Source organism: Anabrus simplex, chromosome 1 (assembly GCF_040414725.1).
Source record: "Anabrus simplex isolate iqAnaSimp1 chromosome 1, ASM4041472v1, whole genome shotgun sequence".
NCBI classification, from domain to species: domain Eukaryota; kingdom Metazoa; phylum Arthropoda; class Insecta; order Orthoptera; family Tettigoniidae; genus Anabrus; species Anabrus simplex.
The window spans coordinates 1,380,797,840-1,380,822,236 of NC_090265.1; the positions used below are offsets into that span (position 1 = coordinate 1,380,797,840).

Sequence of the window (24,397 nt, forward strand, 5' to 3'; positions counted from 1 at the left end):
AATCAAAAATCACCTGAGGGTATTGAACCAAGGAACACATTACAGAAAGAATTATGTAAATAAGTTAATTTAGCTAGTATATGAGTCAAAAAGAAAACGAGTAAAGAAACGAGCGATATTGGGCAGTTTTTCCGGAACTGCATTTAGGCCAGAAGTGATTTTCGAATTTGTTTTTTAGGTTGATAGATCTATCCAATAATCACAATTTTAAATCTTTCCGGGCCTTTAACCCTTCAGGGTTGCTTAATTTTCCATTTTTCGTAATATGGGAACCCCTACTTTGTCTGCCAAGAAATGTTTTCACTCATAGGGTTGACTGATTCGTGCATTTCAGTGAGCATGGCAGACTGATATGTAATAGGAACTGTTGGCTCTATGAGGAAGACAACGGGAAACTACCTGACTCATCATTTCCCTAGTTAACCTCTTCAGTGACTCCTTTGCGTTAAAAAGTTACATGTCTAGAATAGCTCCTCGTTTGGATTTCTTTCCCATAGTGTAGAATGTTTTAAATCTCTGCGATGTGAACGTACTAGTTCCATATAGAGAGGTCTGTGAAGCATTTCATAAATAACCAGTGTTCCTACTGTTTAGGCAGAAAGAAAGCGATTTCACATAGTAAAGCTTGTTTTCAATGACCCATGTTTCCTCTTGGAAAGAAACCAGTCAGATTATTTATCTCGCGGATCTCGAGTGGAACGAGAAAGTGAGCGAAATGTAAATGATCTTCCTTGGAATCCACACGCATCTCCTTGCTGGACATTCGCCCTCAGAGGTTCTTTTACGGACAGAGTATTGATTAGTACGTATCTATAATGTCTCTTCAGTACGGAATAATATGAAATTTATTACCTATGATAGTACGTACCAATCAATCAATCAATCAATCAATCAATCAATCAATCAATCAATCAATCAATCAATCAATCAATCAATCAATCAATCAATCAATCAATCAATCAATCAATCAATCAATCAATCAATCAATCAATCAATCAGTCAATCAATCAATCAATCATTAGTGATGTGCATTTAGGGCAGTCGCCGAGGTGGCAGATTCCCTATTACTTTTTTACCTCATATATACATCTATCAGAACATAACCCGCTTCGCTGAGTTTTTTTTGTACATCCGTGAGGTTTTCTCTGTATAATAGAGAAGACTTGCATTAAAAGACCACTCTTTTTCCTGTTTCTTCTTTTATTTTTTTCGGGGTACATAAATATGTTACATTCTAAGTCATTTCATAGAAATACATTCTTATACACTGCATTTGGCGTCTTGTTGTCTGGCTCATGCACAAACAGATTTTTTACTTGTCTGACACGGGAGAAAGCAACGCAAGAGCTGACCATGTGTGAAACAGGAATCCTTCAAATTAACTCCGCAAATGTGGAACGTTCAACCCTGAGCCTTACTTATAGTCATACTATGAGGTAATCTCACTGGAAATTGTAATCGTTTGAAACATAATGACAAATCATTTGAGATCAATAGAATTCTTGGTATGAAAACGAATTTTCCTTTTCCTTTGCCGATTAGGATTACTGCCTCGGTGGTACAGTAAGGGAGCTGTTTCAGTGAGTAGGACCTATCTGCTTTATATTCAAGAGCTACAGAAAATATTCACAGATGTACTCAGGCAGCAAACTGTAATGATTCTGATGTCACCACACCTCTGCGGGGTGAATCAAAGATGGTATATAAAACCAAGTAGTACACATCACAGCCTTCTGGAGTACATTCTCACTCCGATCCTTCCAGTATATTCTCACTCATTTTAATACATTCAATGAAGAAGTCAGCCAATTTCAATCCCCACATCTCTCACACCACCACAGCTACAGACACGGAACCACTAGAGTGTACGATGGGAGAATCAAGCCTGATAGCACACACAAACAACAGTGGTCTACAGTGGGTACTTGTGGCTGCAAGGTGAATCACACGCACACACACACACGTCTATTTATATAAATAGTCACCCAACTTCAACCACACATCTCCCACACTACCACAGCTACCGCCACGCAACGACTATAGTGCGCGATGGGAGACTTGTAGCTACTACCGTGCACAAAAACCAGTGCCCTGCGATGGATAGTTGCGCCTGCAAGGTGAAATATACGAACACACACACGTCTACTTTAATATAAAGTCGGCCACTTCCAAGCCCCATATCATCCACACCACCACAGCTACTGACACAGAACCACTACAGTCCACGATGGGAGATTCCAGACTACTCCCACACACAAAATCCAATGGTCTGCGGTAGATAGTCGAAGCTGAAAGGTGAAATATACCAACACACGCGTCTATTTTTATATATAGTCGGCCACTTTCAAACCGCTATATATCCCACACCACCACAGCTACCGACACGCCATAGTGCAGGATGGGAGACTCGAGGCTACTACCACACCCAAACACCAGTGGTCTGCGGTGCATATTTGTGGATCCAAGGTGAAATATACCAACACACGCGTCTATTTATATATATAGTCGGCCAGTTTCAACCCCCACACCTCCCACACCACCACAGCTACCGACACGCCATCACTATAGCGCACGATGGGAGACTCGAGGCTACTACCACACCCAAACACCAGTGGTCTGCGGTGCGTATTTGTGGATCCAAGGTGAAATATACCAACACACGCGTCTATTTTTATATATACTCGGCCAGTGTCAAACATCCCGTCCCCCACACCACCACAGCTACCGACATGCCATCACTATAGTGCACGATGGAAGACTTGAGGCTACTACCACACACAAACACTAGTGGTCTGCGGTAGGTAGTTTTGGCTGCAAAGTGAAATATACGGACACACACGTCTTTTTTTCTATATAGATATAGATTGTTTACACAGCTTTTTTAATAAATATTTTCAACGAACTTGGACATTTATCGAACATTTCCCTTGATCGTTTATTTTAATCTCTTACTCCTCGTCCCAATCTCTCCTCTTGAATTCCAACCTTATCTCCATTTCCTACTTTAAAAGCTCCATTCAAGCTTATTGTTCTACTTGTGCTATTCCACGCCATACTCAACACTGACAGCTCGAAACATACCACATAATCGAGCATCTCTAGACCTTGTCGATAGATGGGTTTGAATCCATCTTTGAGATGAGTCTCGTAGGTTTTATCTCTTAAATGCTGAACTCGATAGTTCTTTTAGGTACCGAGACACACACTAGATTATGCACCTACAAGGGGGGGGGGGGTGGCAATACATTTAGGAATTACCCATTTGAGCAAAACAAAAGAAAACAGTGCTGCAACAGCCCATTAAGGGTTTGGCCTGCCATGATGACTGCTGTCCAGTCAGATGGCCTGCAAATACTGAGTCCTGCATGGTCAACGTGACGGCATTCTCAGTCTGTTGCTTGGATTTCTTGACCGGATTGGCTACTTCTCTCATGAGAGTTCCTGGTTTGGTCTCACGAGGCTGAATGAACACTATTCTAGCCATCAGTCCAGAATTAAAATGTCTGTACTGACCGGGAATCGATCTGGAGTCTTCCGTGTAAGAGGCAGTCATGTTACACGCACACTTCCCAGGTGCCACCAGTTTGAATACTGTTAGTATGTTGAAGTTCCCTTCAGTACGAGGTTCAGAAGATCTTATATGGCAATCGAGTGGGTTAACTACGCGCTACGATCACATCTAGCTCGAATCTTTCATTCAGGAGATGATCAACAACCGTGAAGATGCTTTTCGATGGCTTCCTTTCTTTTTCCTTCTTTTTTAATGTCGCACCAACACGAACAGGTCTTATGGCAACGATGGGATAGGAAAGGGTTGACTGGGAAGGAAGCAATTGTGGTATTAAGGTACAGTCCTAGGCAATAATTAATTAAGGTACAGTCTTAGCCTTTGGTTGGCGAAAAGTTGGGAGACCGCAAAAAACTACGTGGTGCAAGCCCCGTAGCCTCTCACTCCGTTTGTTTTTCTTTTTTAATTTTCACACCAGGCAAATATCAGAGCTGCATTTTAACTAAGACCATGGCCGCTTCCTTCCCAGTCCTAGCCCTTTCCTATTCCAGCGTCACCGAAACCCTACAGTATTAGTGCGACGTTAAGCAACGAAATAATAATAATAATAATAATAATAATAATAATAATAATAATAATAATAATAATAATAATAATAATAATAATAATAAATAGCATTGGCTTTACGTCCCGCTAACTACTTTGACGGTTCTTCGGAGGCGCCGAAGTGCCGGAATTGTGTCCCACAGGAGTTCCGTAACGTGCCAATAAATCTACCGACAGGAGGCTGACGTGTTTAAGCACCTTCAAATACCATGGACTGAGCCGGGATCGAACCTGCCAACTTGAGCTCAGAAGGCCACCGCTCTAACGCCTGAGCTACCCAGCCCGGCAGTTCTAATCATTCATAGTACCAACGAACGAAGCGGCGATATTAAATTACGGTATTCCAAATACAACTCGCTGACTAAAAATACAGTAATTTTTATGTCAACTCGGGTGAGTTGGCCGTGCTGTTACGGGCGCGCGGCTGTGAGCTTGCATCCGGGAGATAGTGGGTTCGAATCCACTGTCGGCAGCCCTGAAGATAGTTTTCCGTGGTTTTCCCATGTTCACACCAGGCACCTGAATTAAGGCCAGGGCCGCTTCCTTCCAACTCCTAGGCCTTTCCTATCCCATCGTCGCCATAAAGCAGGGAGCACACTGCTTCAGTTCCGTTCCGTTCAGTTGACCTTGGATATTATGATAACGTGTAACCAAATGTCCATCCGGACACTGCTTCAGTTCCGCACTTTTCAGCGTTTCTCCGCTCACCACCCGTTCAGTCGAGCTTGCCCTCACAAGCAAAGTTGACGGAAGACTGAAGATAGACACCACCTTGCGAGCCTCTGGAGAAGTGTTTTATTTGAGTTCAATGAGTGTGATCAACGAATAACTACTGAATAAAGTCGTACAAAGACATCCTGGTATCGCGATATGGCAAGGAGAAGATCAAGTCAATCGGCAAGAAGTGATAATGAGGCAGCAACTGCGTCCACAGTTTCCATGCAAAGAAAGAGATGAAATACCTCTGTGCCCGACGAGTTGGGCAATTTTTTAACTGACAAATATGCAAAAGTGGACAGAAACCCAGCGGATTCCCAACAAAAAGTTTTATGAAACCGTGGAATAAAGAGTGAGATATTTTAGTCCTCTGCTACAAGTTGAATTTAAATCTAAAATAACTACTCTAGTGACGGAATATGACAGACGGTACACTGGTTTATAGTATTATACCATTCTAATTACTTTTACCATGTAGTACGGTTAAATCAAATATGAAAGGAAAGCAATAGTTATTACTTCATTGTTACTGCTAGTCGCTCACCAGATGATATTGGTTTCCTGAAATTTGATTTTATATATATATTTTTTTTTTTTTTTGATGGGTAGAACGCTTAGCAACTCAAAAGCTTGGAGATTGATATTCTGAAATATTTAAAGAAGTTGTACTCATCAAGTAGCAAGTCCGGAAAATGAAGGTAATATTCACCACACTGTTCCCTTTTGAAATTTATTTCATGATCCAAAATCTTCTTCTTCTTCTTCTCCTTCTTCTTCGCAGTCTTCGAGTTCTCTGTCTTCGGACAGAGCTCGACAGTACCGCAGGCGCTGTTCCAAGCCGGGTTCACTGACAGCTTCCGAAAGAGACGGAAGGTATGTGCGGCAGCCGAACTGATGCGAACGGATACGCGGTAAACTGAACTGAACTGAACCGAGCGGGACGGATGCAATGTACTCCCTGCTTAAGACCTATCTGTGTCGGTGCGACGTAAAGCCACTAGCAAAAAAAAAAATCAGAGGTTCTATTGGCGGGTCTTTTCTGCACCAGTTCAAGTAATCCGATTCTGTGTCACTTCTGTTCGCTGAAGATCTCCAAGAGTAGGATCCAGCTGTGGATTTTATCTCATTGTTTTTGTAGTTCTATTTATTGCTCTGGAAACCAGTTTCCACCAGTCGTTAAGTGACTCTTAAATGTAACGATCTCCTGAATATTTCTCTTCCTGGTTGAAGTCTCTCGTAAAATCTTTCCTAGGCTGCAGCAATGCAGAAGCTTTTTCCTGTCTTATTACGATGGGAAGATGTTAATGGCCCTGAGGACATCATGACTCTTATGAATGCTACTTCAAGGCTGAGAAATCTCGTCATGATCAACCTTGTGTATAGCTGGTAATAGCTAAAAGTGGATATGCCACTTCATCCTGCTATAAGAAAATTAAAAAAGAATACCTGACGAAAAAACTTCTCTTTTTCCTCACTAGTAACGAGCTCCTCTTTTCTATATTTCCTGTCAGCCTTCCGTCGATCGGGGCTACCAAGCTGAGCACTTGGCTTCAATTCCTACCAGATTAATTCCTTGGGGCAAAGAGGGCGGGCATAGGATTAACCACCCTAATCCACTGAGTTTCGAGGTTACGAAAAGTGGACCGAGCAATTTGGCCGTGCGGTTAGGGGCGCGCAGCTGTGAGCTTACTTTCGGGAGATAGTGGGTTCGATCCCCACTCTCGGCAACGCTGAAAATAGTTTTCCATGGTGTCTCATTTTTACACCAGGCAGCTGCTGGTGCTGTACCTTAATTAAGGCCACGGCCGCTTCCTTCCCACTCCTAGCCCCTCCCTGTCCCATCGTCGCCATAAGACCTATCTGTGTCGGTGCGACGTAAAGCAACTTTAAAAATACAAATATATTGGAAACATTTTATCCTCGACTCCTCAAAGATCTTTCATTGGGCACATTGGATTTGCATCATAATAATGTTGTTTGCTTGAGGTAACTCAATGATAACGAAAATTATGATAATGGTTTTAACTTCGTTGTGTTTAATCTTAAAACTAGTTTTTTGTTGTTGCTGGAGATAATGTTTTAGTTGGTAGTGCCTCTTTGTTTTGTAACGATACAGGTCGCGGCAGGTAGTCCTACCTCGTGAGCTGGAGGTTAGTGCAACAACGGAGGTCGTTAAAGGAGGTAACAATCGTGGAAGAAAAGACTTATTGAATAGAGATAGTGAAATGTTTAGCGAAGTATATTCATAGTAAAGTAGGAGTGCTGAATGGTGGTATACAAATGAAAGTGGCCTGCAAAAGTAACAGTGAGTGTAAATGAAGTAACAGAATACAAGAGCCGCGGCGTTAGTGAGATGGAGATCATAAAACAAAATGTGCCTTCGTCTTGTAAAATAAAAACAGTTAAGGTTGTTGTAGAACTTCCAAGAAAATGAATTGAAAAATATTTAAGGAGAATCCACCTCAGTCAACATCGTCTCTACACTTCGCAGATTTATAGTCATTCCGCGAGGCTATATACAGAGAGCGATGCAACTTACAAAGTCTTAAAGTGAAGGCGGTGAAGTTCACGAAGCCGTAAGTGCATTGTCATCCGTTTGTTGTCAGAATGAACCATTTGTATTAACTGATATCAAAGTTAATTTAATATTGTTTGGAAGTTGTGCTATCGAACGTCACTCCCAAATTAAGAAGATACATACATGATACATCTTCATCATAGACTGTTATGTCTTTCACCGTTCAGTTACATTTTAAGCAAGCCAAAGTAACAAAATTAAATGTTTTTACAAGCCTTTTATTTGTTTGTTTGTTTGTTTGTTATAAAGAGACTCTAGTACAAAGCGCGGTTGAGGGTAAATGACACAGAAGCATCGTGCTATCCAAGAACGTGGCTCATATCCGTGGCTCTTTGATCATAGCCGGTATGGGCTTTGCAGTCAGAGTATTCAGTAGTCAACATCCAGCCTGTACGTACTTGATCACAGATAATAGAGCAGTTTTATCTTTTCTCTCATGGCCCTTCCTATAACCATCGACCAGTGCAATGAGTATGCATGAACTCAGGAGGGTTCGACTCTTTGAATCCTGGAATGATACGTGACATACAGAATACAGCTTCTTCCTTTCCAGTGTTTTCACGAATTGTTAGTAATTTCAAGCACACAGATCAGCACAGGCACACAGGTAATGGGAGAGACTTCGCATGCACTCGAGCCGTTCACAAAAGTATTCTTAGCACCTAAGACGAAGTAGATTGGTAAAGCGTTCTGATGTGTTCCTTGTTGCTGATGCAATAAGGAGGAGAGGAACATTCACATTTTTACACAAAGTGCTGGTAAGTAATCATATGGGGCTACATTATTATTATTATTATTATTATTATTATTATTATTATTATTATTATTACAGTAAATCTCGGTAATCCGAATGACACAAGTTCGAAATTTCAGATAATCCAAACAAAATCCGTGATGGAAGAATAAATTAAATCCTACTTGCAGTGTAAATAAAGGATTTAGTCATAGTAAAAATAATTAAAATGATTGTTAGCAGAATATAATTCTAATACACGGTTAATTAAACCCTAATATACTGTAGCTCTAATAGAAGTATAGCTGATGTATACGCGGTATTAAATGTATTTTTGTTCCAGATAATACGAACATTTACGAATCCGAAAAGACCATATCCGAATAGCCTTTGTTCTATATCATCACTGGCTTCTCACCTAGATGATCCAAATTTGAATGTCGGTCAATACACAACTTTTGAAATGAAAATTCACGTCTTAACGGTTCGGTTTCAACATGAACCTGGAGATCCCGTGGCTATGATCCCGATATGCATGGCCATTTTAAACGGAAATTTCTTCTCCTTCTTCTTATGATTATTATTATTATTATCCGCCATTGTAGTATGAAGGGGCTGCCTAGCCGAGGCGGTAAAGGCGTGCTCAGTTCGCCCGGAAGGACGTGGGTTCGAATCCCCATCACGAAGTTGTAAAATTTTAGAAACGAGATTTCCAATTCCGGAGGTGCATATGGCCCTGAGGTTCACTCAGCCTACACCAAAAATGAGTACCAGGTTAATTCCTGGGGGCAAGGGCGGCCGGGCGTAGAGCTGACCACTCTACCCCATCACGTGCCGAGGTTAACAATGGTGGAAGCCTTTACCTTCCACTCCTCCAAGGGCCTTCATGGCCTGTACGGTGCTGACTTTGCTTTATTAAGCAAGTGAAATTACAATACATCGTTCCTTTGTTGTAAAGGTGCTGGAGAGAAACCTATTATTCGTACAGATCCAGTGCTGTCCTCTCTGATATGTTGGAGATAAAGTAACGACCTGGAAGGCGTGGAATACGTCCTGTCCCACTCTCCTGGTTGTCGTGAACTGGTCTCATGTATGTCAGCCAGTGTTTGTGGCCTATGGAGTTGTTGTTTCGCAGAAGCGATACATGTCACTGGCGTAATGCTTCAAGTACAGGTTTCTTACAATGATGGCGACCCATTTGCAGCATGTCACTTTCACATTCTTCCCTTCCTGCTACCGGGATGTTGTCGAAACATCTTCAAGGCTGTAGCGAACATAAAAACAAGGAACGCGCGAAGGAACAAACAGCACGTCATCCCTATCTGGTAAACAACATAATCGTCCACTTTTGTTGGGATCATTAGAATTGTTTAAATCACTACTATACGGAAAAACGCAGTCAAAAGTCATTTTCATGTGGTTACAACATATATGCAAAGTGATTCAAAAGGTTGCGCAAAAACTGAAGTAGCCCATAGTAGGTTACCAGACGTCTCAGTTGTCCGGAGACAGTCCCCGAATTTCGCTTTTTGTCCCTGGAGTAAATGTGTCCTTGAAATGTTCCTGAATTTAATCATTTCACCCCAGAAATCCCCAGATTTTCGGTGTTTATATTCTTATTTACGTGAACAATAACATTCAATGACTTTCTAAGTCAGTTTTATGGAAGCAGACGTGCAGTTTACGGCTATCCTTCAGTTGTTCGCTGGCCCCGTGGTTTAAGGGTAGCGTGCCTGCCTCTCACCCGGAGGTCCTGGGTTCAGGGCCTTTTACCAGTCTACGGTGAGATGGCGACTTCGGTCTAGCAAACCAAGAATATCGACCGAGAGGATTCTTGCACTGACCATGCATCACCTCAAGATCAGCAGGCCTTCGGGCTGAGCAGTGGTCGCTTGGTAGGTCAAGGCCCATCAGGGCTGTATTGCCATGGGATTTGGTTTGCTTTTTCTTCTGTGGCTCTTTGGTCTACTCCTTGCACCCATGTGCAATGTGCTTTTTTGGATACAATAAATGTCAGTAAATTCCGCTTAGTTTGCAGATTATGTAAGCACATGACTATTATTAAAATAAGTATACCGGTATACAGTTTGAAAAGGTTTAGAAAACTAAATTGTTCAATAAATGATTAGATATTGAAGTAGTTTACTTTTTTCCGTTTGTACTTTACATGCCAAACAATCTTTCTTTGTTTTTTTTTTTTTTTTTTTTTTTTTGCTATTTGCTTTACGTCGCACCGACACAGATATGTCTTATGGCGACGATGGAATAGGAAAGGCCTAGGAATTGGAAGGAAGCGGCCGTGGCCTTAATTAAGGTACAACCCCGGCATTTGCTTGGTGTGAAAATGGGAAACCACGGAAAACCATCTTCAGGGCTGCCGACAGTGGGGCTCGAACCCACTATCTCCCGATTACTGGATACTGGCCGCACTTAAGCGACTACAGCTATTGAGCTCGGTAAAACAATCTTTAGTAGAGCGAAAAGTGGGAAACCTCTGTTTAGAACATGTAAGCATGAACGTGCTTTGAGTTATGCAAACGGTAACATTAAGTACGTAAATAATTAGTGTGAGAGCAGAATGTACATTTTTAGTATCGGAGTAAACTAAGTATTCCTTTAACCCAGGGCCTCTCAAACGCCCAAAATCTCACGCGTGCAAATCGAGGCGCAAGAGGTCCGTGCACTGTGCATCGCTCCCGCTCGGCACGGCTCGGACCAACGCTTCGTCTCTGTGCTACTCGGCTAAGCTCGACTCAACTCGGCTCAATTCGGCTCGGATTTGGAACGCTACGCAGCAACTGAGGAAGAGGGAGACAGGGGGAGCGAGCGAGACAGGCGTGGGGAAAGAGAGAGACAGCGCTATTGCTCCAAATCGAGGAGTGGGGGGTCTGCACTCTGGTCAACCAAGCGAAGTCGTCTTTTGCACCGTGCACAGTGCATGCACTCTGAGAGGCCCTGCTTTAACCCTTTAATAAGAATTGTTGCTCTGAAGCGACATGGAATTTACAGAAATTACTGATTGTTACTTTTCGGCAGTGTTGATCTCAAGCAACATTCCCTAATTTTTGTACATAATGGAAATAGATGTTTGTCAACACTTCAGAGCATTCAGAGAGTCCATTTGGAGTGAGAAATATCCTCTGAAAACGTTTCCTTGAAGATATAGGTGACTGCCAATTAAAGGGTTAAAATGTGATTTGGAAAACTAACATACAGCATAATACAAACGTAGTTTTCACCTGTGTTTGTATCTATCCTAAGGTTGCAAACATTTTTTTTTATCAAAATAAGGGAGACATTGATGCGAAATTATGACTAATACGAATAATACTTTTGTAAACTGTTGGAAACAGGTCTTTACTTCAATAACAAAAAATATCCACTCACTGATTACAAACTATAGATATTCTTACTTAAAGTACCGTACCTCGTCCATTTGCCGCCACATTTCTGCAAATTCCTGGCATGTATAATCGAAATTAACATTGATTTGTGTTTCAGCTTTCATTAGATCTACACTGCTACGGTTTCTACCATCAGAACATTTATCATTAATCAAAGAAGAAAGTCATTTTGTGTGAGCACTAGAGGCTGGAATACTGAGAACAAAACCAATAATTGTATTCATCTCTTGAGCATTAACACTTTTGGCTTTTGTCTCAGTCATTACAGATACGCAGTTTTCCACAGAATTAGCACAAAATAAAATGTTTGTAATTAGTTCTTTCCAATAACAAAATTCACCATAAAACTGAAGATGGACAAGACTGTACTGAAATTTTTTAAAAATTAACATCATTTTTCAATAATAATGGCAGCAAGGCTTGGACTTCAGCATTATCATAAATGTTTACGCGTTTCTTACGACATAAGAATGAAGAGATTCGTACAACTCAGCAAAGTTATTTTGAACTTTATTCTGTATGTTAGAGTCTAACTTATTCAAGATTTTGTGTGTACTTCTTTCAAAAATATTCTTCTTTTCTTTGCAAAATTTTATGCGTTATTGTTTCAATTGGATTGAACGACTCTATTATAGTTAAATATGAAATTTTGATGTTTCCATTTCTACAATACCAATGTTTCAAGCATTAGCAATTTACTTGGGTCCTCATCTTTGAAATATCATTCCAAAACTTGCGGTGTTTCATTTCTACGTTGAGAATAGTTTGTTATTGTCGTCCAGTTATTCAAGAACCTATCAACAGCTGGTTTGAGATACAGCCACCTAGTAGGCATGCGCCTTAAAATTCCACAACATACAGTGTTAACAAAATTGAAAAATGACTTCAGTGCCTCCCTCCTTCTTGTAGATATTGAAAACTATCCATAACACTTCGCAAGTACAGTTTCTACTCTACATTTAATGTGTCGCAAGCATGTTTAGCGCCATTATGGATTGTATGATTGGTACAGTTCACTTTAAGTATTTTGTGTTTATCATCACATAGAAACTTAAACACAGATTTGTTTATTCGTTAATTAATACTCGCACTATCTGCGTAATACTATGAAGTATTATGTTTAAAGAGTGCGATTGAGGACTGTTTTAACCCAAGCACGAATACAACTACTTGTCTCATCTGCTTGTTCCACAACATTTTAAAGTCTATTTTTGATATCGACGAAAGGGATATGACTTTTATATTTCAGAAATGTCACTTGCATTGGGGTAGGGGAATCGAACCGTAGTCGCTTTTGTGAGAAAAAATCTACGAGGCCATGCAACTATCACACCCTCAGACGTGAACTGCAAAGAGAGTACTGGTAAGTTTTACAAGTGCGAGCGAGTACTACCTGAGTTTCTTGAACTCTTCTTTAATTGTTATGTGTGTGTTATGTTAATTGCTAGGAAAAGGGATAGTTACATCGTCTGAACTTCCAACATGTTGCATGTCACGCATTATTTGCGTGTAGTTACACAATTAAATACACATCCCGGCAAGACGTTCGAGCTTTACGAGGTACCTACTTAAACTGACTATATAGTTGTACTCCAGGGACAGCCGAGGACTGTCTCCAAGAACAAAAGTACATTTTGTATTCCTTTGTTCTTTTACTCATCGTAGAACGAAGAATTTAAAACAATAAAGTAGCTGGTTGTGAGGACACAGTCATTGAAAACCCATTGAAGGAAGGGGAGAGAGGATTAAATAATATTCCTGCCATATATTGGGGGACTGAGAGTTGAAATGGCTTTACTTCAATAACAAAAAATATCCACTCACTGATTACAAACTATAGATATTCTTACTTAAAGTACCGTGCCTCTATTTCGATTATTTTCATACTTAATGGTTATAGACTTATAACAGAGCGGAGTGGCCCGGTGTGTTAATGCATTATGGCCATAAAGCCAAGCTCTGAATTCGGGAGACGAGTGGGCTCGAACCCCACTATCGGCTGTCCTGAGAATAATTTTCTGTGGTTCCCTATTTTTGATTCCGGGCAAATGCTAGGATAGTCTCTATTCATAGTCCAGAGCCGATTCCTTCCACCTCATTATCCAATTTACCATTTTTTTTTTAATTGAATGATATTTGTTCGTGGCGTCGACCTCTGCGCAGATCTTTTGCCAGATTTTTCACCATTGCGGAAGTGTAGAGTGTTGAATGTGAGGAAAGGAACGTTAAGGACGACACAAACACCCAGTCCCCAGGCCAGGAATATTAATCATTTACAATTTAAGACCCCTAAACTGGCCGGGAATCGAACCCGGGGCCGTCGGGTGACAGGCGGACGCGTTGCCCCCTACACCGCGGGGCCGGACAATTTACCATTTACTATAATTTATTTCATCAACTGAGGGTCGCGTCATGAAGGGCATCCGGCCGGGTCGGGATTTTAACCGTCATTCGTTAATTCCGATGGCCTATAAGGTGTCAACTCGAAAGACCTCTCTGGCCCCCCCAGAGGCCACACGCCATATTCGGTGTGTCGCTCTTTTAACATAGGCTACCAAAAGATGGCAAATCTAGGGCATATGTACCTATGCAGCCGTCCAACTCCATTCCTTCTAACTGAATATGAAGCGATGATAATAACACTTTTAAACAGGTCAATTAATATGGTTAAAGAATTACTACCATTTCACTGTGCAGTATGATACCTGCACCATTAATCTGACGCAATCTAGTACAGCGCTGTTACTTCATAATCGTGATGTATTTGTAGCGGTTCGTTAACCATCTTGCAACAGCAGTACTGGGGTGGTAATTATTTTAATCCAGTTTGATACGTTGGCTTTTGTAGATTGGAAAATATTATAGGGCTGCTGCATATTTTGCAAATCCTTTTTGAAACCACAAAAATCACTTCATTCTTGTCCATGGCTAAATGGTTAGCGTGCTGGCCTTTGGCCACTGGGGTCCCGGGTTCGATTTCCGCCAGGGTCGGGAATTTTAACCATAATTGGTTAATTTCGCTTGCACCGCGGCTGGGTGTATGTGTCGTCTCCATCATCATTTCATCCTCATCGCGACGCGTAGGTCGCCTACGGGCATCAAATCGAAAGACCTGCATATGGCGAGCCGAACTTGTCCTCGGACACTCCCGGCACTAAAAGCCATACGCCATTTCATTTTTTACTTCATTATTGTTCAGTGAACTTTAAGTAGATGTCAAACACAGACAGAAAAATTCCAAAGTTATAGAGGCAGAAATTTCACAAATGTAGATTTATAAATTTGGAAATGTTGATATAGGTCACTGGAACTCCCCTTAAATGCTAGAGACCTGTGTCAATTGATTCACTGGAACGTTAACATTCGATTGTAAATGAAGTGACGCCATGCTCATTATTATTATTACTATCATTTGTATCCATTATTGCACGGGAATTCGCAATGAATTACGTGTTACCTTCGTTAATGTATGCGAAGTAACATGGCTCTAGTCATGCCTTTAATACGACATGTTAAAGAGGTATTCCTCCAAAGTTTGGGAAAATTCTACCAACTTCTGAGTTACATTTTTTTTTTTTTTTTTTTGCTAGTTGCTTTATGTCGCACCGACACAGGTAGGTCTTATGGCGACGATGGGACAGGAAAGGCCTAGGAGTTGGAAGGAAGCGGCCGTGGCCTTAATTAATTAAGGTACAGCCCCAGCATTTGCCTGGTGTGAAAATGGAAAACCACGGAAAACGATCTTCAGGGTTGCCGACCGTGGGGCTCGAACCCACGATCTCCCGGATGCAAGCTCATAGCCGCGCGCCTCTACGCGCACGGCCAAATCGCCTGGTTACATATTGTTTGTTGCGCGACACTGTCAGTGAAGATTCATGAAACCCATAGTTGATGATACTTCCCTTATTATCTGTTCCATCTTAAAGAGTAAAATGGCACGTTCGTTCTTTAACTCACATACACTAGAAGTGACATGCACCAAGTGTCTGACAGAACTTGCCCTAAAAATCCAAGTTTTGGTAAACATGTCCGTTATTATCCGTCGTACTGTAAATACATATAGGCTACGGCATAAATGAACTAAAATAACATGTTCTTAAACGATTGTTATATACCATATTTTGATAGACCTAACTTTCACGAAGACATTTGAGAATATTCATCCCTGTAAACCCTAACTCCATGTGGTGACCATGTTGTCAATACAATGCTGAATGCCAGTGGCTTTACGTCGCACCGACACAGACAGGTCTTACGGCGACGATGGGATAGGAACGGGCTAGAAGTGGGAAGTGGCCGTGTCCTTAATTAAGGTACAGCCCCAGCATTTTCCTGGTGTGAAAATGGAAACGACGGAAAACCTTCTTCAGGGCTGCCGACAGTGGGATTCGAACCCAATATCTCCCGGATGCAAGCTCACAAGTGCGTGCCCCTATCCGCACGACCAACTCTCCCGGTAATTCTGAATACGTAGTTCGGTTGAAGTATGTCCAGCAGTTTTACCGCTTTAGGAACACTAACAAATAGATAACCAGACTGACACTGAAGGGAAAAGTCCTTTAGATGATCAGTGTCACGTATGAAACAAATAACTATAAGGAAACTTTTTCTTTCTTTCTTTCTTTCTTTCTTTCTTTCTTTCTTTCTTTCTTTCTTTCTTTCTTTCTTTCTTTATTTCCTTCTTTCTTTAATCTGTTTACTCTCCAGGGTTGGTTTTTCCCTCGGACTCAGCGAGGGATCCCACCTCTACCACCTTAAGGGCAGTGTATATAAGGAAACCTTACCGTACAATATTATGTATGTAGATTTTTAGTAGACATTCCCTTTGCCACATTTCTGACATTTATCCATCATCACACCGTTTCACTCATTAGCACGTGTTGGGATGTCTTCTGACTGCATCAAGGTCGCCGATTTTGGGTTCTGAGATGATTAAAGAAACCAATTCTAGAACCACAAGTTCTTCTGCAATACTGGGACATCAAGAAAACTGCCGAAGTTTCTTGTTGTAGAGCCTGGAGGTAATTTATTTTCTAAATGTCTCACTCTTTTCTACGATCTCTTTTATCGGAGTGCCTTCGTCGCTGTTGGTCAGGATATTGTGCGCTCTCTTGGACAGTACGTAGCCACTTCTGACGATCAGGTGCCACATCCTGTCAGTTGCTTATATCACATTGACATTTCTTCATATTAGACGTTTGAACGTCTTTGCATTGCCCTTATACATTCTACTGTTATAAATTGTTATAAGGACACTCCGTGGTAATGGTATCCATACCAGTGAAGGTTCCGGAAGATGGAAACACTGTCCGCAACAGTGCGTATGTATAGTCGTTACCGGTACTATGTATCGTTCTCTGTCTGGGTTGTCATCTTTCCGGCATGCAACAGTTTGTAAGTCTCCTTAAGTACGATTTTCACCGGATGTGCGCTGTACTGACAGTAATTTCATGAGGATGTTGGTAGTTTACTGGTAATTACAAAGTTTTAAGGTCAAGGGTTCTGTGCCATGGCCAGCTTTCTTTCAGAACATTGGACAATATTTAATTCCGGTAATTGATATCCAGACCTTGAGGAACATGTTGACAAGGTCATCAATTAATCAAGCATACACTCAGTTGTGAACATCGATCACATTAAGCTTGGGCTATTAATCCCACCTGAAAATTCCTAACCTCGATATGTCGCTTAGTCAATCATCTACTGAAGGAGAGTGTCACGGAGACTTTTTTACTATTCTCTAGATTTGGTTTCATCCTTGGACTATGGCAGGGTTGATTCCCGTGTGGCCTTCAGCATAAATTTGAAACTGCCATTTAACGTCGAAAGTAATTGGTTAGAAGCCACACTTTTTTGCGATGTTGATTTACTAACAGTGATAATGTGAAAGGCTTTTTCTTTCGGTTCAACTTAATCTATATAAATAAAATTATAATATCATCTCGACCCTTCAAACTTTTGCCTCGTAATTCGCTGTTATCTCAGATTATGCATAAAAAAGGTCTAAAATGGGTAGCATTTATTAGGTCATCAAAATCCGGGCCCTGGTTATAATATCGTTTTGAAGTACTAAAAATATAGCGTAAGCAACAACTTTTCCAGTGTAGGCCTATGTTATTTTGTTGATCATTTTCGAAATGCGTCATATCTCAATTTTACTGTAATATTGCTTAACCATATATAATATGCGGATATAATTAGTTGATTATGTACACATTACTACATCATTTCAGTGGAGTTGAAATGGTAAACTCACCTTAGTAGCTGCGCTTGATACTCATATTCTATGATAGGAACACTCAGATGAGGCAAGAGAAAGTCTTTTAAAGATTTGCTTTTCTCTCTCTCTTTCTTTCTTTCTTTTTCAGCAGGCGAGAAAACTTAAGGTACTCGGACGACGTCGGAGAGAAAGCTTATCCCTTCCGTCATTAATATTCCTTTGGTGCACGGGTTATTAACATACATCTAGTCATCTACAGAGGATACATTCAAGTTCGTTCAGTTTCAAATCTGTGACAGTGAAACTACCTTTAGTATGGGTATGACTATTTTTAAAGAATGACAATTTAGGTACTGAGAAATACGTTTTGGTGTGAACGATTCATTTTAAGATATTTCTTCAAGCATGAATAACAGAGAGAGTATTAGAACCCGAGCTTGCACATTACATAATTTATTTTTATGTCCTTAATGCCATATTTACCTTCAGTTCGTCGGTTGTTGTTTTGTTAATGTGTGCTCGGTAGTCGTCATAAAAATATTCCTGCAATCTTTTTAAAGGATGTCCTGCACCATTTTCCTTAAACAAATTCAAAAATCGTATTCTGAAATATACGATACTTACAAACAATTCTAATTTTATTTTTATCCATAAAGTATAAGAGATTGACTTATGAGTTAGAATGTTTTATTTAGATTTGACTCACATATGTGGAATGTTTGAATAATTGTAACTGTCTACGAAGGCCCATAGATAGCGGAAAGTAACGACTACAAAATCCGATACCAGACATTAAATAAATCGAGTGGTTTGCCAGCTTTCCTCTCAGGAATCAATCTGGTTATAATAATAATAATAATAATAATAATAATAATAATAATAATAATAATAATAATAATAATAATAATAATAATAATAATATGAAGTGTGACTTAATGAACGTGTCTAAGAACATTGTAATAGTTCATGGGTTTAATTAAGGGTTCATGCTAACAGGACACTTTAGGATAAGGTAATAAATAAATAAATAAATAAATAAATAAATAAATAAATAAATAAATAAATAAATAAATAAAGAGTCATGATGATTTAGTTAGACTTGACTCAAACGTCTGAGTCATAAAAAGGAACCTTATTATTATTATTATTCTTGACTTTCTAACGAAAAATCGAACCCACGTCCTTCCAACTGACCCTAGCATGTCGTTACCTCTTCGTCTAGTCACTCCTTTGAATAATCTTAAAAATGGTGGTACTTTATTTACTTTTTACTGCATCTGCTTAATAGCGCGTGGAAGAATATCTTATTTTTTGAAAGTACATCATCTGATGATTGTTGTTAACCGTTGTATTGCTGATGTTACTTCACGTAAGGTGTCGGAAGTTTCGCAGTCAACATTTCAGAATGTTATTCCTTCAAACGTGGTTATCGACCTTATGAAGTGTGACTTAATGAGCGTGTGTAAGAACATTGTAATAGTTCATAGGTTTAATTAAGGGGTTCACGCTGACAGGACACTTCAGGATAAGGTAATAAATTAATTAATTAAGAGTCATGATGCTTTAGTTAGACTTGACTCAGACGTCTGAGTCATAAAAAAGGAACATAAACACTTGCCAGGGTAAACGTCGTCCGTCTATCCTCCAGGTTAACATCAAATGTGTTGAAATGTGATATAACGCGATGGCCGACAAAGAATCTTGTTTTTATTTTCGACTCTACAGAAATATATATGCAGTGCATGCATATTTATAAGGAGGCACGAGACGGAAAAATATATTTTCGTGGATATCCACTTTAACAGAGCAAACCTAATGCATTCAAGGTAGATACAACCCATGTATCACCTACTAGGGTAGCTAGACGTGGAACCTGGAAGTTTTAAGGTCTGATTTGTATGTTTATAGGCAACCAAACTCAGCTCATCTTTTAACATCAACTAGGGCAAAATACATGCACAGTATAAATATTTATCTCCCTTAGTTGATCAATAAGGACACAAATTTAAAAAAAAACATTTCTTCCTCATGTTTCTGGTCTTTTCCTAGTTTCCTGTATAGATTCAACCCCATTTTACGGACGTATGCCTTTCCTGATGCCAACCCGTTGAGGAGGGAGATATTCACTATTGAGTGTTTCTGTGATGGTTTGTAGTGCGATGTGTTAAATGTAGATGAAGATGTGAATTGAAACAAGCACAAACACCCAGTCCCCAAACCAAATGAATCAACTGTAGGCAGTTAAAATCCTCGAGCCGGCCGAGAACCGAACCCGCAGCCATTACACTGATCATTTAGTCAATGAGCCGGTCAGCATCAGCTCACATTTAAACATTCAAATTTCTGGCACAACATGAGGTACAACGTTCGTGAAGATATTACTTTATGAGACAACTCATTTCATACAAAATTATAACACTTTTACACACAATAAAGACTTACAATTGAATTCAAACGTGATTTTACCTTCTTGACAGACAGACAGACAGACAGACAGACAGACAGACAGACAGACAGACAGACAGACAGACAGACAGACAGACAGTCAGTCTTTCAGTCTGCAAGCCTCTGTGGATTATTTAAACATCTCTACAATGCTATACTTGTAACTAGCTTTGGTGGCCTCATTTAGTTCCATTCTGAACGTGCTGGTCTGACACGCGGTTAGCCGGTCGAGTCCCGTTGTTTTAGAATGTTGGCCGGCAGGGTAGGATTGCGTCCGAAAAGCCTGGATTCACTTCCAAACCTGTCCGCTGTGCTCATATGGAGGAGGGCATATAACACTTGTTGGTGATTTGTCCGTCGGATAGGGACATTAGGCCTTGAACATACTTCTTGGTATTATTCGACAGGGCACCGGGTTTCGGCCTCTAAGTACCACTACCACCACCACCACCACAACAAAAGACAGACGCGCAGGTCGCCCATGGGTGTCAACTAGAAAGACCTTCGCCATTCCTCTCCAGAGACCACACGGTGTCAATCAATCAGCGTGCTCAGTAAAACTTCTCTGAAGAAGAATGTTACCCTGCTTACACATAGTCCCACTGAGAATCTCTCCTTTTACGCGTTAGGACCCACTGGTGGATTGTATAGTCCTAGCCTCCTAAGCACAAGTAGGGCCATGACTCAGAAGATGTCCGAGATGCCCAATCCCATTCCATAGCAACTAGTATCCTGACTCTCAGGACCACTTACTTGGCCACTTAGTTGTTGCTCACGAACTAGGGTGTGACTACAGTAACCCACACGAAGAAATATTAAAATAGACTCTCAAACAGAAAATACTTTCCCTCAAAGGCTTGGAAATGGTTAGCGCTACTGAATATTACTTATATTTTAGGAAAAAATAAACTTTTCCTTTGTGAAAATCAAATAATCATAAATATGTTTCTCGGTCATGACCATCCATCAATTTCAGCCATAGGACATAGCGTGCACGGTTGCTAATGTCACTTCCGTTACACTAACTTCGGTCACACTAAATTCCGTAACGCAAATTTTCAGATAATCCCCAGCCATAAGGCATATTTATGTAAAAACATACTTTTTCCAAGTCTTTCTTGTAGCTTTCAGTCAATTAAAGAATTGTACTGAGTGTGATTGCTCGGGCTCGTATCATTCCTCGGAAAGGTGTATCTAAAGATTAAACAAATGTCACTTCCAGGAATTTAAAGTTAGCTGACAGCTGAGGGGGCGTTGCAGTGGTGTTGCCACTTTTGTTGCAGGAACGTGTACTTGTTCAGGATTCAGGAAATCTGATTATATCCCAAGGAATGAACAATCAAAATATTCATTATTGATAACTTTTCATATCCAAGTGCTCTAAATACATATCATATTAAAATCCCTGAAGTTAAGGGACTTACGATTGGAGCCAGAGGCACGTTACGTCTTGCATTTGTCAGTCGAAATTTAATATAAATAATGTATTTTATTCTGAAACAAATTCAGAACTATTCGTATTAATAAGTTTGATTTCTTTGTTTCAGGCTCCTGGTCAGCTCTTCTCGTGTCCGAATGGTGAGTGCTCACATTCTTCTTTTTCTTATGTATACGTAAGGTGCAGTTACCTTAACCCTGGGAGATAATGCTATTACGACTTCTGTAGTTATTGTTTCCTGTAGATATAGTATCCCTTGTTGCCATTCAGTTGTCGTCGTGTATCCAGTTACCTTACGTGTACTAGACGAAACGTTCTCTGCATTTATTTAAACTTGTGGCAGCATGCAACTTTGAGGTTAGAGTGCATCAGTTTTAACTGAAATTGCTGTTGGTTTTTCATCTTTTTGTATTTCATCTTCCGAAAATATTGAATCCTCAGTCCATAGCACGGTCCAGTACCTTCCAGTGGCAGCAGTGTAGGAACTCACACGTACAGTTGACTGAATGTGGTCTAGTAGTTTCCTGCAACAATGCGATGCCTGTTCACAACAATTCAGGTTCTTTTCTACGATCTTGGGCGTTGATATGTCCTACGGATGGAAACATAGGTTCACATTACATATCCAAACATTTCTGTCAGGCCCACAATCAAAGAACCGATGTTTAGACGGTATAGCCTACTTGATATTATATGCGGATTTGGCCCACGGTTCTGAAGGGAAGCGAGGATATGCTGATCTTTCTATTTTGATGTGAAATAGAAGAACATTCACACGTGAGATTCTTTATTCATCATCATCATCATCATCATCATCATCATCATCTGTTTACCCTCCAGGTTCGGTTTTTCCCTCGGACTTAGCGAGGGATCCCACCTCTACCGCCTCAAGGGCAGTGTCCTGGAGCTTCAGACTCTTGGTCGGGGGATACAACTGGGGAGTATGACCAGTACCTCGCCCAGGCGGCCTCACCTGCTATGCTGAACAGGGGCCTGGTGGAGGGATGGGAAGATTGGAAGGGATAGGCAAGGAAGAGGGAAGGAAGTGGCGTGGCCTTAAGTTAGGTACCATCCCGGCATTCGCCTGGAGGAGAAGTGGGAAACCACGGAAAACCACTTCCAGGATGGCTGAGGTGGGAATCGAACCCACCTCTACTCAGTTGACCTCCCGAGGCTGAGTGGACCCCGTTCCAGCCCTCGTACCACTTTTCAAATTTCGTGGCAGAGCCGGGAATCGAACCCGGGCCTCCGGGGGTGGCAGCTAATCACGCTAACCACTACACCACAGAGGCGGACGAGATTCTTTATTACCGTACCAATTGAACCACTTACGTATACACGAATCGACTCTGCGAACTATAAGTTATTTTCACACTATTCTTCACACTATTGGCTGTATTAAATTTACTGTGTAAGATCTCTTCTTTTTCTACACAATTATTGCTATTATTATTTTCCTTAAATTGTACATGTACCATCTAGGGGTAATAGATGGAGGAAGGACAAGCCCTGCATAGGCCTCATATGGAAGTGCCTCCAATGCCTCTTAACTTGTGTTTCTGTACTGTCTGCGGAAGGATGATTTGCTGCAATTATTTGGGATGATTACTGGAATTGTATGTTCCAAATCTTGAAGTAAACGGAATTTTTAGCGTGGGAGATCTGAACTCCGGGGAAAGGGTCACAGTCAGGATAGCCGAGGAGCGAGTGAACGAATAGAGAACCGGGCGAGTTGGCCGTGCGGTTAGGGGCGCGCAGCTGTGAGTTCGCATCCGGAAGATAGTGAGTTCGTATCCCACTGAAGATGGTTTTCCGTGGTTTCCCATTTTCACACCATGAAAATGCTGGGGCTTTACCTTAATTAAGGCCACGGCTGCTTTCTTCCCATTCCTAGGCATTTCCTATCCCATCGTCGCCATAAGACCTATCTGTGTCGGTGCGACGTAAAGGAAATAGCAAGAAAAAACCAAATAGAGAGGATTCTAGTGAGAAGGCGAGATGTGCAGTACTTTCCCAAAGGCTTATTGAGTAAACGTTGAAAGACATAGCATTCCATAATAAACAGTTATTATTATTATTATTATTATTATTATTATTATTATTATTATTATTATTATTATTATTAGTAATCACTAGCAGTAAACATCCCTTTCACTCAGTGAAAATTCAAATTCCCAATCCAGTTTTGACTGTTATGTTTACTTTCCGGGAAGGCTGTTGTTTGTCTAAAAGAAACTTGTTCTACTTACGGCCCTGTTAGGCCACTGATAACTCCCTTACCGAGCTCGATAGCTGCAGTCGCTTAAGTGCGGCCAGTATCCAGTAATCGGGAGATCGTGGGTTCGAGCCCCACTGTCGGCAGCCCTGAAGATGGTTTTCCGTGGTTTCCCATTTTCACACCAGGCAAATGCCGGGGCTGTACCTTAATTAAGGCCATGGCCGCTTCTTTCCAATTCCTAGGCCTTTCCTATCCCATCGTCGCCGTAAGACATATCTGTGTCGGTGCGACGTAAAGCAAATAGAAAAAAAAAAAAAGATAACTCCCTTCCTAAGTTGGTATATTTAATTACAGTATACTCTCGATTATCCGAGCACGGATTATCCAGTTTGCGGATTAACCGTGGACGTTTTCGCCTTTATTAAAAGTACTGTAATTGAAATTGAATACATTTGATTTTGACAATTTAATTGAGGTTGAAGGAAAAGAAAGTGATGAGTGTTTCTCATTCTCTGGCTCTACAGTGTATA

The 24,397-nt window shown here is 40.8% G+C and overlaps 1 protein-coding gene across 1 annotated transcript in view; it reads left to right on the forward strand.

Annotated features, from left to right (window-relative positions):
* The window catches only part of LOC136858359 (uncharacterized), a 362,414-nt gene that overhangs the window by 94,742 nt on the left and 243,275 nt on the right, over positions 1 to 24,397 (forward strand). Inside the window, exon 3 of the mRNA XM_068225517.1 lies at positions 21,759 to 21,789. Within this exon, the coding sequence (XP_068081618.1) occupies positions 21,759 to 21,789 (31 nt within the window). The remainder of the gene's footprint in view (positions 1 to 21,758; positions 21,790 to 24,397) is intronic.